The sequence below is a fragment of the Thunnus thynnus genome, chromosome 9, assembly GCF_963924715.1.
Source record: "Thunnus thynnus chromosome 9, fThuThy2.1, whole genome shotgun sequence".
NCBI classification, from domain to species: domain Eukaryota; kingdom Metazoa; phylum Chordata; class Actinopteri; order Scombriformes; family Scombridae; genus Thunnus; species Thunnus thynnus.
The window spans coordinates 11,852,908-11,866,503 of NC_089525.1; the positions used below are offsets into that span (position 1 = coordinate 11,852,908).

General features: G+C 38.7%; 1 protein-coding gene across 2 annotated transcripts in view; it reads right to left on the reverse strand.

The window, feature by feature from the left end:
• The window catches only part of ctnna1 (catenin (cadherin-associated protein), alpha 1), an 86,602-nt gene extending 80,174 nt beyond the window's left edge, over positions 1–6,428 (reverse strand). The window contains exons 1-3 of one of the 2 annotated variants that reach the window (XM_067598860.1): positions 6,279–6,428; positions 3,730–3,847; positions 3,120–3,315 (exon numbers count right to left, since the gene is read on the reverse strand). In XM_067598860.1, the coding sequence (XP_067454961.1) occupies positions 3,120–3,315; positions 3,730–3,834 (301 nt within the window). In that variant the 5' untranslated portion in view covers positions 3,835–3,847; positions 6,279–6,428. Of the gene's footprint in view, positions 1–3,119; positions 3,316–3,729; positions 3,848–6,060 lie in introns of both variants that reach the window. The other variant, XM_067598858.1, reaches the window with a different exon arrangement.
• Between the last annotated feature and the right edge of the window lie 7,168 nt (positions 6,429–13,596).

Here is a 13,596-nt window from a genome sequence, read left to right on the forward strand (position 1 = left end):
TCTGTGAACAAAATCAATAAGGCCATTTTCAGGGGGCAGATAGTGATCAGTGTTCCTTTAATAAACTTCCATCCATCTAAGGCTCACCTGCAGCCCACCAAGTGCATGATGAAATGATTAAAATGTATATCACACAATAAGCCTCCCAAACAGCAGGACAACAAAGACACAGACAGGGAGGGAAGGGCAAGACAGAAAGAACAAGGACACGAGCAGACAGAAATGCCTGAGAAAAAAAAAGTCCTTAAATTAAGAAATATCTACTGATTATGAGGGTGCTTATTTTGAATTAAATGTGATTTTAAATATTCAGAAGATATGTTAACAGGGGCAAAACACCCACTAAATTTCAAATCATTTGAGGGGAAAAAAACCGCAGGCAAATAACCACTTCAACATGAATTGTCTGCATAGTCATCCTTAATGATCATGTCAGAAATGTTTTCTCCCATTTTTAAACAGCTGGTATGCCACAGCTGGGTAGAAAATGCTTTCTGAATCCAGGGGGTGGGGTGGTGTTACCCTACTCAATGGCTGTATTATCAGTCTAGGCACGCTCCACTGAGCAGCATGGCATAGCTGACAGCCAGGCCTAGGCACCAGCTAACAACAGTCACTGAATTCCAGCCCAGTGACAGCTTACCACATCTACAGTAACATTCCTGGGCACTGAGCACAGCACAGGCTATCTACCAACATGTCATCTACCTCCCGAATACTCAGCAGAGCTCTAACAGGGGACATCTAACTCGCTGGGATCCGGGGAGAAAAAACACAGTTAGACAGACGTCGCATCACAAGGTGATAATAACAGCCACCTTCAGGTCATAGCCCCCTGGTCTCGATGGTCGGTGAGTGTGTCAAAAGACAGTCAGATATCCGGAGCAGAGGAATAAATGAGACTTGCAAGTGTGGTGGTTAGATGATGGAACCTGCTATCACAAGACAAATGGTATTTTCATTGGGTAGTGATTTGATGGTGGATCCCTGTCTCAAAACTTGTGGGAGGCATGAAATTGAATTGGAAATGGTCTGTGTGTGGGTTGAGTCCCACCAGGCAGGTGGATATAGACATTCATATAAATCTGACATCATCAATAACATCTGCACACTTTTTCTTTTATTTAAATTATAAAGTGTAAACAAGTTGTTGTATAGTGTTTGTGTCACGTCTGTCACAATGAGCTGGCACACACTGGGCAATCCAACTGATAACCTTTTATACAGAATGCCAGACAGATATCACCACCACATACCAACATGCTTCATCAATCATCCACAATGACATTACGGATGCCATGGTGAGGTAATTTTCCCACTGGTTAATAAACTCCTGACAACACCAGTGTTACCGGTTACACGGGACATTTTATAAGAAAAGATATACATCAATGACGTTCATCTGTAGAGCGCTTATTTTCATCTTTCACGTTAGATTTTTAGTTAAGATCTTCCCCTTACTTAAGAGTTAGTGACAGCGGGCTTCAAGCTGCTGCCAGCAGGTCGTCTTCTGTGTGCAGCCGGGCTGCAGCACAAACAGACGCAAGGACAACCGTCGCTTAGAACCAGAAACAGAGCAACCCATCTGCCATCCACAGAGAGACACACCTAGAGTAGGCTGAGAAAGGAAGAGCAGGCAGAGAGCGGGAGTTTCTGCAGAGACGAGGGGAGACATGCGAGTAGCTGCTCGCTAACAGCTACGTGTGTTTACAGCAGGGAGCAGGAGAGAGGACAGACGTTTCACTCTGCTACTCTGTGCTGTGACTCTGCTGCAGGCTGTCACGGAGCAGACACTTTCAGTTTATTATTGTAACGTCCATTGACTGATTAAGTATTGATAACGTGCTTGGTAGTTAGAGTTTTTTTATCTGATGAAGTGGGCACCGATATGTGAAACTAAATGGGTTTTATTTCTATAAAAAAAGCAAAACGACATTGTGGACGGTGGGCGAGTAATGTAATTGGGGTATGCCCCAACACCGTGTAACACCGGTAACACCGACTACCGCTGCAAGCCTAACTGACAAGACAAGCCTCCTGGTGTGTGATGACTCACATTTGATTTTGTCATCATCAATACAGACAACTTTAGCTACAGAAGTTACAAATGAATAGTACCTCCAGTCTGACACAGAGATTCAGCAAGAACTAATTTCTGCCACTGGTGTGAACATGACAACACAGGTAAACACAGATATTGTTATCCTGTTCCTAAGACACTGCTCCAAAAAAAGGTTTCTATAGTAACAGGATGACTACAGTTGAATTATATTGCAGGGCTGAATGATGTAAGGTAGGTTATGACTGAAATTACTGCCACAATATTAATATGAACATTTTCTGACTATAGAAAACCACAATTTATATTACTGATATAAACTGTATTATAAATTACATCAAAAAAGAAAAAACTCTGAACACATGTAAACCAAGAACCTGAATAACAAATTTTTCCAGTTTTTTATGATACTGAATTATCACCCAACCCCTAATTTGTGGGAAACTTCCAATTGTGATTTATATGACCAAGACTGCAGTTGTAATTAAATTGTGACTTTGTCCTATACAGTACCTCAACAAATAAGAGACCACAGGCAGCAACTTCTATGAGAAATCAATATTCACTATGATAGTCTCATTACTTTCTAAATAGGGATCAGTCCTCAAAGACACCTCTACCTTTTTGTTATGGGAGAACACAACAGACCAGAAACAAAGAAGCATAACACCACACAAAAGTTATGACTGCAAAGAGTGAGGCTGGTGATGCTTGAGTCCAAATACTTCTTGGGCAACCTTATACTGGGCCACAAGAAGACATGCACTTCAGAGGGGAACATGGCTGAATTGGATCCTGGCAAGGCACTGACAGTATATAGCTTGAAATGTATGTGAAGAGCCTGCATGCTTAAATGAAAAGTCTCTATTAACGGGCTCCCTGAAAATCCCACAGCACAAGAACATCTATCAGGCTCAAAGCATATTCTTATTTCAAGGTCTTCTACTGGGGTAGATGATATGTACATAGCTTATGATTTATTTATCATACCTCCTATCTTAAGAAGCACTCTGTACGAGCTAGAGACCACACACTGTTTCAATATGTATTTTCAATATACCTTGCTTGCGGACATCTTCCACAGCAGCAGTCAGTTCATCCTTCAGGAACTGACTTTCCTTTGCAATCTTTTCTCCTTTCTCCAGAAAGTTCTGGGTAGCTGTCTCCACTGATGCAGCCAAAACATGAGCCTTCTTGGAGCGTCCCTTCTTCTTGTTAGATGGGCCTTTGTTGCTGGAGTTTACCAAAGTGGTGACCTATGGCAGGGTTACAAAAATATGATGGTTAATGTCAGAAACAGCTTCTGGGTCTTAAATGTATTGGCAGACTACAGCTATAGCTACAGATCTTTTCACACATAAAACCTGTAACATTACTGTATTAGCTTTCCAGGAAAACATCAGTAATTTCTTCTTTTAAAAAGATTAGCGTTAACCTATAAAGTTTAAATGTAGCCTGTGTATTCTGATGTCACTTAAAATGTAAATTTGGCACACAGGCAAACAGGAGCTCCTCTACTTTTCAGGTGAATTCTGCTTTAGACTTACTTGCATTAAAATTATTGTATTTTATGTAATTTTGTAACCAAGACCCTTCACCCATTTCACCTGTGAGTCATCTGACCCTGTCCTGTTTTTTGTAAGCAAAAAAACACACTGTATGTACATTACCTGGGTGACCAGGGGCTCCAGCAGCCTCTCCACTGCCAGAGTACGGATCTCTAGGCTCTTTGGGTCCCATTTAAAGTTGATGTTAGCTGTGTTGATGCTCGTCATGGTGTCTGGAATTCTGGGAGTAAAAAAGTATAAGAAAAAAAGTTAAGACGACTAGAGCTAAGCCAAGTCTACTCTTAAAATGCAGTGATGAAACAATTTCGACTGCACAAAATGCAAACATCTTTGTCTTTCAAAACACCAAACGTCTGTTATATGAAGTGACTGGGCCTGTGCGTGCCTGTGGATTTTTTAAGGCGGACTGAGTAAGAAAACTAGAAGTCTGATTTCCTAAAGCTTCCGCTATGATTTTCAGACTAGTTACTAAAAGTTTGTACAATTGTCAAAATACTATGATCCTTTTTAAGAGCCAGCAATACTCCCTCTAGGGCTGGGCAATATATCGGTATTATATCGATATCATGACATGAGACTAGATATGGTCTTAGATTTTGGATATTGTGATATGACATAAGTGTTGTCTTTTCCTGGTTTTAAAGGCTGCATTATTGTCAAGTGATGTAATTTACTGAACTTACAGATTGTTCTAGCTGGTATTTGCCTTCATCCACTTAGTTATTATATCCACATTACTGATAATTATTTATCAAAAATCTCGTTTTGTAAGTGAAGGCACCAATAGTCATCCCTACAATACTGTAGCATTATCGATAGATGTATTTGGTCAAAAATATTGTGATATTTGATTTTGTCCATATCACCCAGCCCTAACTCCATCCCTCACAGTGACTGTGACCACAGGCAGAGCACAGTAATGCTGCGGCCCATTTTCAATGTCTCTTTTCAGGCAGTGACTGCAACTCCATTGATTTGCTATCAAACGTGGAGGGGTGGGGATAATCAGCAAGCCCTAAGGGCTGAGCAGCTTCAACTGAAAAGTTGGTCAGCTGTATTATGAGAACAATGTCATTGCTAGCTTTTAGCCTACATTGTAAACAAAGAGGACAACATATTCTAACATGTGAATGATGGTTACTCCATGTTATACTGGACTGTTGTTTATCTGGAGGGTATGCTTTAAATTGTGGCAACAGGGAGCCCCTTTTAACCTTTCATTTTTTTTAAATGCCAGCCAGTATGGATGGATCTTAATTGTCTGACACAGCTGTAAGTCCTTTTATCATGGACCAAAATCTTAAGGCACTTCCTTGATACTCACAGCAGCTTTAATCTACAATTATTCATCAACCACTATACTAGGTTTCTCACCAATAATAATAATATTAAAAGGTCACTTCACACAAATCGCCAAAAAATATTTTCTGTTCTGGTACAAAACCATGCATCCAGATTTGCTTTTATTTGCTGAGACATGTGGTGCCATAGTGTACAAATGAATGGAACTGATGTTTGTGGTGCACAAAGCATTGAAAAATTACATTTTAGATTTAGAGTACAATTTAGTATAATTACAATTACAATAATTACAATTTAGAAATAATGTCCTAGTTACCTGTGATAACACACCTTACTGTGGACTATTTCCACTAAAACTACTTAAAAGGTGAGAAATAGTTCAAACTAGTGTGTGGATTATGCTAAATAACTGAGACAGAGGAGGCGAAAAATTCCCAATAAATTCACCTACACTATATGGGTGTGGCAGAGGTTTCACAGGCAGATATCTCCAGATCTGAGCAAACGAAAACAAAACCTGCAGGGCTAGATACCACAGGGGGTACGTGGATTTGGTTTTGAGTGAAATAACCCTTTAAACTCTTCGCAAACTAGCTCAGCCATTAGGCCAAAGCGAGACAAGCAAGACTTCTTTTTCTTGATAACTACTTAGGACAGAATCCAAACAACAAACACCCCAGAGTTCAGAGATTTAACACTAATACCTAGCAGAGGAGCAACAGGGTGGGTCAAACACCTTGCCAGCTAAGTGCTAACACTAAGTGGCTAAAGTTACACCTGATGCGGCCACGTAATTTAACGTTGGTTTCAATTACTTTATTGAGCCTGTAACAAGTAATAAAGGATGTGGTCATGCGGACTTTAAAACCCTTGTTAACAAAGTTAACGTTAGACAATTTTCAACAGGCATTTTTCCAGCGCTAATTGTTAACGCTACCTGCTGCTAACGTCCAGTTTGCCAAACACGGCACCTTGCTAAAGCTAATGCTAGCCGACACAACAAACATTAGCCTGCTTTAACACCGCGCAAAGCTTAAACTATGTTAATTGGCTGGCCAATTAACAACTACACGATACAACAGTTATAGTACATCGCTTAAACCAAGTCGTAAAGAAACGCAGCAAACTTACCGACAACAGCCCGCTTGAAAAACTTGGGAGTTTAAAAGTTCAAAATGGAGGAATGAGAATTACGGAATTCCTCGCCTGTAAAGTTTTCCTCCCTTTTTCCTCCTCTCACTGACACAGTCAAGTTGCTCTCTCAACTGACGCCTTTAGTACAGATATTTCCGTTCGAAAAATATATCCAAAAGGCAATACAAGAACGGCTTTAAGCGACCTTTAGTTACCTGAAAAGTTTCGGTTAAGATTGTGTCGATGTCGCAGACTGTTTCCCAACAATGGATGAGGCGGAGGGGGGGCTGGGGCGGTGACCGAGTTACTGAACTTCCTGGCAGCGGGCAGGCCGACCACAGTACACAGTAAGCCCGCAGAATGAGGAGGTGTACTGGGCGTGGCAGGCGCTGTGAGTGTCCATATATGGATTAATTACTGCTTCCATGAAACTAGGACCAGGCCGGACTGTGGCATACCAGTTCCAGTTTAGCTTTCTTGATATTTAGTCTGAAGAGGCGTATAGTTGTCAGAGAAAACAAACTTTGGAGTGAAGTAGTTTATGTGTGTTAAAGTGGTGACAATTAAAACATGATCAGAAAAAATGTTCAAGCCAAATTTAACTTTAAAGCTTTTTCTCTGCATACTTTTTTTGTCTCTTGGTGCAGATAAAAGTGAATAGTTCATTTAATCCTGAAAGAAGAAATAAAAAAAAATTCACTTGATCTCTAGTTGTTGAAAGGAAACTGACAAAATTGGTGTTTGATCCAGTGTTCACCTTTGGCAATGTTAACAAAACCGAACAGCATATTGTCACCTTGAAAGTTATTTCTTTAGATATTTAAATTTACTTTTATCACATTAAAAAACGGATTTAGTTCAAGGATCCCATTCTCAAACATTGTGACCTTTTGTCTATTGTTAAATAATTTAAATCACATGTGACTGTAATCTTCACATTTAGTAATATATCATTATTTTGGAAGTTACCATATTTTCTTGTTGGTCTAAATAAATATATAGTTTTTTAAAAATGTTATTATATCTCTCTCTTATCTTTCTCTTCTCTCTCTGCTTTTTTAACTTTTGGAACTAGAGCTTCAAGAAGCCAAACTTCACTGCCTCCAATGTTGCCACCTGCTGTGTTGCTGTACACGTGACAATAAAAGCTCTTGAATAAATAAAGCCTGTGCTTATATCATGCAGGATGGAGCTGTTTCAAATTGTAACTAGCTGTCTGACAGTGTCAAAGTGTCACATGTTGTCTCCCAGATTTAAGAACCTTTATTTAGTAGTTCATGTGCTACATAATTTTGTCATACTAGTCATTCTGTGCCCTCTGTTTCGTTATTTTTAGTCTTTGTAAAATTTAGAGCAGCTTGGCTTCAAAACTTCCCAGAATGTATATAGGTTACTGTTGCATTCATCCTATGTGCCTGTCCTAAATTATAAATACGTGTTTTTAAAAGGTTAATGGGTTCAAAAGTTGGATAGGCAAACTCAGGTAACAGAAAACCTCAGACAAAGAAAATGCTTAAAAGTTAGCTGATGCAGAATCAGGTGCACAAACAACAAGCAGGTTGAAGTTTGGGTCTCTCATGTTTTATTAATATATAATAAACATCCTACTACAGCAGCACAGTCATTTCAGATAATACTTTTATCCAGATAGCTTAGGCTTGCAGATGGCACAAATTTTACAATTTCAATGTCAAGAGAAATACTGCAGTAACAGTTTTATGGTTTGTTGCAGCTGTGACTGATAACATTGAGACATTTGATAAACATATTCAAGAGCCAAGTATTTTGGTTTGGACTTAATGAAGTGTGAAAGTCATAAATAGATTATCTGAAGAGGCCAGGTGCCACCAGGCCTCACATTTTCACTTTACACACACATACTCACACACACACACAATGGATACACTATCTCGTTAAACAGTGTTACCATGCTAAGAGATTTTACTTCATGGCATATAAAGTAGCTGAAAAGTTTCTGACAGCTGATAATTTAGTAATTCACTTTTTACAGCCGGCATCCTATTTGCACCTTTGCTGTATGTGTCGAGTAAACCTCATTGGCTAAAGATGAGTCTATTTGCAAAAGACAAAAAAATATAATCTAATATGACAAAGCCATGCAAGCATAGGTCATAATTCCAATTATATACAGAGAGACAATTGCTAAAAAAAAAAAAAAAAAAGAGGACACAGTCATCAGCAATCCAAGGAGGCAGCCAAAGGAGAACATTTCAAACAACAATGGTGTTTTGTTCTGCAGGCAATACAACTGACACACTTCTATTTGTTGGCTGGAGTAGGTGTTAATTAAGAAGCTCCACCAGTGCAGCATGAATTACAGTACTGAAGAGAATGAGCTTACAAATGTACTTACAAAGCTCTTAATGAAGACCTCAGAATATAATCATCTTCTGGAAAGACCCTCCTGAATATTTTTCGTGCAATTATAATTTGCAAAGTAATTGTTTTCTCCATAGAGTTTTGACCATGCCGAAATTGAAGGGTCATGCATTAAATAGGCATATTAAATTCCAGCAAACGGAGATATATCAGTGAACTATCTTGTGTGTAATATTAATTTCAGTCAAGAACAGGAGGACTTGCCACTTACATAGTAAAGCAGAGATTTGTTTATCCAATTAATACTCTGTGGTGGAGAGGGATTAGATGTGGTGCAATTGTGTGCTTGAATGATGAATGTTTGTCCAAGTAACAGCTTGCTGGGAGGACAAGTTTGGCTGTCCTTGAACTTCATCTTTTTGTACCTGTTGGGCCCGACAAATGATAAGAGCACAGCATGCTATAAATAATTCCTCCTTATAATGAGGAAGTGCACATGTTTGTCACACACTGAATGTATAATTGAGCACATGCAAATATGTAGTGTGTGGCACTATGGTGGCTCAAAAAAATAAAAAGGTGGTGAATATATCTGATTTTTTTTTGTTTTATAATCATAAAGTGTTCATATATCTCCAAATGAGAGTTGAATTGTATATGAAAACATTTAAGAGCCTTTGAGACTGAAAGGAGTTCAGTTATAGATGACTGTCTTAAAATAAAACCTACTCATGAAAAACTTATTTAGAGTATATGACCTCCTGCTAACAGAGGATTCTCCTACTTCAGATAGCTTTAGAGTGAAATGAAAAGAAGAATTTGGTCCAGTAATCTTCATGATATATGAGAGGAAGGGCTTCAACACATACATCTCAAACAAAGCTAGACACTGTTTAATTCAATTCAAAAAACTACACAAACTACACTATTGTAGAACAAAATTACACAAAATCTATCCAGATTTTTCTCTCATATGTGATAGATGTGAGTTCACAACCTTAAGTCATAATTTTTTCAAATGTTCTAAAATTCAACCCTTTTGGTCGGCATTTTTGATATTGTCTCTAAGGTTGCTAATATAGAACCAGATCCATTATTTATCATCTTCAGCTCATCTGAATCAACAATGAATCTGACTTCAGCTCAGACACATTTTCTTTCTTATTCCCTTATTATGGCAAAAAAAAAAAAAACCTTACACATTGGAATAAAACTAATGTCTCAACCATTAAGATGTGGCTGAATGACTTTGACAAACTCTGTCAACTTGATAGAATTTGACAACCCCTCATTAAATACCTTGCAGCTTAAAATTAGAAGACAAACAATATTTTCCATCTATAACATTTCACAGTATCACACAAATGTGAAAGTATGTGAGAACAAGAATGAATGAAAATGAAAATATCTTTGATAGAGAAAGGATTTCATTGTCCAAAATATGAAACAACATTTTTTCCCCTTAACTTTATCTTCAGTGATACTGCAGACTAGTTTCACTTTTCTATTCAGGAGACACAACGTCTTACCAACTGGCAGTCCTGGCACTGCTCCATGCTGGTTGCGGCCACAGGTGAGCTTCCTTTCGCAATTAGCAGTTAAAATGCATCATAACCTATTGTTTCTCAGACATGGAAGTTACTGTACTGTGAAGTTGATGTCACAGTAGTTACTCATACTTTGACGTTGACTGCATTGGAAGCTCCCTCACTGCAGGAGGAATTTGTTCCCTGACATAAGGATCACAGTGACTTTCAGTCTGCCCACATTCACCTGACTCATGCTGACAGCTGTCCATGGAGCTGAATGATGTCATCTGCAGGCTCTCCCTCCCTGAGTAAGACGTTGTACCTCCATGATAAGCAATGAGCGTGTTGCAATGTAGGCGTCTCTCCTGCCACAGAAACACCCAGGGGGTGGAGAGGAAAGTCAGATGAGTAACATAATGACTATTCTCAATAGCTGTCATTCATTTTAACTTTCCCAGAGAAGTGTAAAGAAACATATATTATCGCACCAAATTCACAAAAACTCCCTTGGGAGGACGTATCAGACATGTTTGCACTTAGATGTTGGGGCAGTGATGTCACGGTATCAGAAGGCAGCCCTGCCATCTGATTGGACTACTGAGAAGGTCGCAGTTCTTATGACTCAACTGCTGCTGGCAGTTTTCTGAGCTCCACCTGCTGGTTTCAACTGTGGTATCAGACTGTTGTGCTCTCCTTCTGTGTAGTGGGTCTATGTATCACCTCTCATTGGCTTTAGAAGGGGCAGCAAATAACTGAGATAACCATTAAGTAACCTCTGTTAGTATATCATTTGTGCTACATGGTCTGTTTTTACCAAGTGTTCCTCATGAAACTTATATCTCAAAGAGCCTATCTCAGCCTTTGTATTTAGACTGAAGTGAATCTTCAAAGTCAAACAGGTGCTTGTTGCAGAACAAGAGATCCTCTTGAGGAGGCGAGGTTGACATCTCAAAACAGTGCTGCTGACAATGTTAAAACAAAGGTGTATGATTTGCTTTTCTTTTGTTTCCTCTGCAATTCTTTTCATATCACCTCTGTTGCCAGATATGTTTCACTGATGTGTAGACTATATCATTTTTATACAATCAATGATTACTGTCTGAAACGCAATTACCAGCAGACCATCGACTGAAAACACTCTTGTCATTCACAGAACACGCACTATTCCAGAAACCTTGTTTTATTCCAAAATTCTCCTGGGAGCTAATGCCCTAATTTCTTGCTTTCCAAGTGGGATTCAGGCTAAAAGGAAGGTGACGAATGTGGAGGAAGCCATGAATGAAACATAATGCATTTCAAAGCCATAAATGACACCTTCAGACACCTTCCAAAGCTTTTGAACTAAATATGCAGATGCTTGTCTGCTTCAAAAATACAGTATATGCTGTATACTTTGTTGGTGTATGCACTAAACATGTGCAAGGTCACAAAATTACCAGCACTGAAATTGCTGAAAAAAGCTTATATAACATAAGACTGTACATATTATATGGCTGTATTTTTTTAAATTATGAGAACATCTCAGTGCCAATGTGGGTTTTTTTGTTTTCAAAAAATCTGTGACCATTTCTTCACACAAAGACAAATGGGTTAGATTTCTTTACATAATATATGAATATATATCTGTTTCATTTGGTGAGGTTTTATTTGTCAAATACAGTATAACAAATGATTACAAGATGTTTTTGTATGTGTACAGACTTCAGAGTTTCATGCAGGGCACATTTTTAAGTGAAATCGGTATGGAAATAGAACAAAATAGAAGGCAAAAGAATTTGAGTCAATAGAAAGTAAGACTTTTTTGAGGTTTCTGAAACCAATTACAGCACTACAAGGCAGCCTCAAGAAAAAAACACAATAATTTTGGAGTTAGTCCTGAATTTGTGAACATTTTTCAGAATAATTGGCACCTACATATGAAGAAAAAAACACTTGAAACTTGATCTTAGAAAGGCAATAAATCAGAGTTAATGACCCAAGGATTATTTAAACCTGAAACTTGAACCTGCTTTGGTTTAATTTAACTTTGATGAAACACACAGCACAATTTAAATACAGTATGAAATGTACAGTAAACATGTATTTCAACATTTTTTAACTGTAACATTATAAGTGTTCTCAAAGTCAAAATCTCCTTTGGTCAGTTTTAAAATACACTATGGTTGGCAGACCATGGATGGTACATTATGCTGCCCCTCCAAGTCAAGGGCTCCATAGGAAACAACAAAAGAAGTAGTCAGCTAATTTCCAGAGGAATTTTACGACACCGTTAGGTAGTCTTTTCCCAGATAAATAGTAAGAATGACCCAGGCAGTCTTGTGGCAAATTGGAAATTGAACCCAGCATGTGATAGACACGACTTCCAAGTAGGGGAAATGACCTTTCAGTATTAATGATGCAGAGAGCCATGACATCATCAGGACCTGATTGGGTCCATGTGATCCATAGGAAATGAATAGATGCGACTGTGTGTGGATACTAACTCACCCACAGCCCCATTTACGCCATATTTACTTCAATAAAAATTTGTCAAATCAACTACCACACTCTAAGCTTGAGCCACTTTTTATTGAATGCAGCAGCAAAATTCAATGAGCACATCCTCCCTCTCTCGACACAACTCATGATAAGTCAGATGATGTCTTGTTGAAATGCAGTTTTTTTTTCATTGTCTCCAGCTCAAGCAGAATTGATACTCCCAAACATTTTTTTGTGTACTAGTATGATTAGAAAGTACTTCACACACTATATTGTAAGATCAAATTTTCTCCAAACACAACAAATGTAACGGCCTTCACAGAGCAACAAGAGTCTTCCTTAGGCGATGAAACAGCGAAAAAGGGGGGAAGTAATGTTGTTCCTTCTGTGTAGTTGGCCGTGCCTTGTTTTTGATACAGTGCATGCATGGGTCATTGAAAGCATAAAATTCTCACACATCACAGAAAATGCAGCGAGGGAAAGCGATGCTCCATTGGTCTGACATTGATTCTTTCCGATGTAGGGACTCCTGGTGGGGAGGATGTCACCAGTACCATCGTTTATTTGTGGTTTCTATCTCGAGCTGTTGTCAGTCACTTTCCCCTGATGTGCTGCTGTGATTTGAATGGATAATGAGGTGTAAAAGTGAGTGAAAAGTTTTAAGTAGCACCTGATGGCAGCAAAAGGCATCTTTCTTTTCCCTTTGGGTCTTTAAAATTCAAGAAGCATTTCCTGCAAAAAATAGCTGTGTTTTTGAATAATGAATATGAGATTGAAGAAAAGCTGATCCACTGATATGCAAAAATCATGTACCAAATAAAAAATACACAAACTACAAACACAACTGAAGTGATTATGCATTGACAGTTTTATGTGCCTACCATTTCCCAATACCAACATGGTAAACGCAGTTTTTATTCCTCTAAGAGTACTTAGAGACCTGACGGGAGTTCAGCAAAAAATGTTGATCGTTAAAGCACGGTGGATAATTACCCATAAATTATCCAGAGTGACATTCCTTACTCTCTCTATAAATGCAATGTACCTGCAAGTGAAAACACTAGTTTGAAGATGTGACAGTGGAAGCAAACACAGCAGTCTTGTGCTGCAGTGGAGTAACAAACCAGCAGTGCTTACTTGCAAGTGTGTGGCTGCTGTGAAGCAGCTCGCTGCTAGCTCTAAGGAG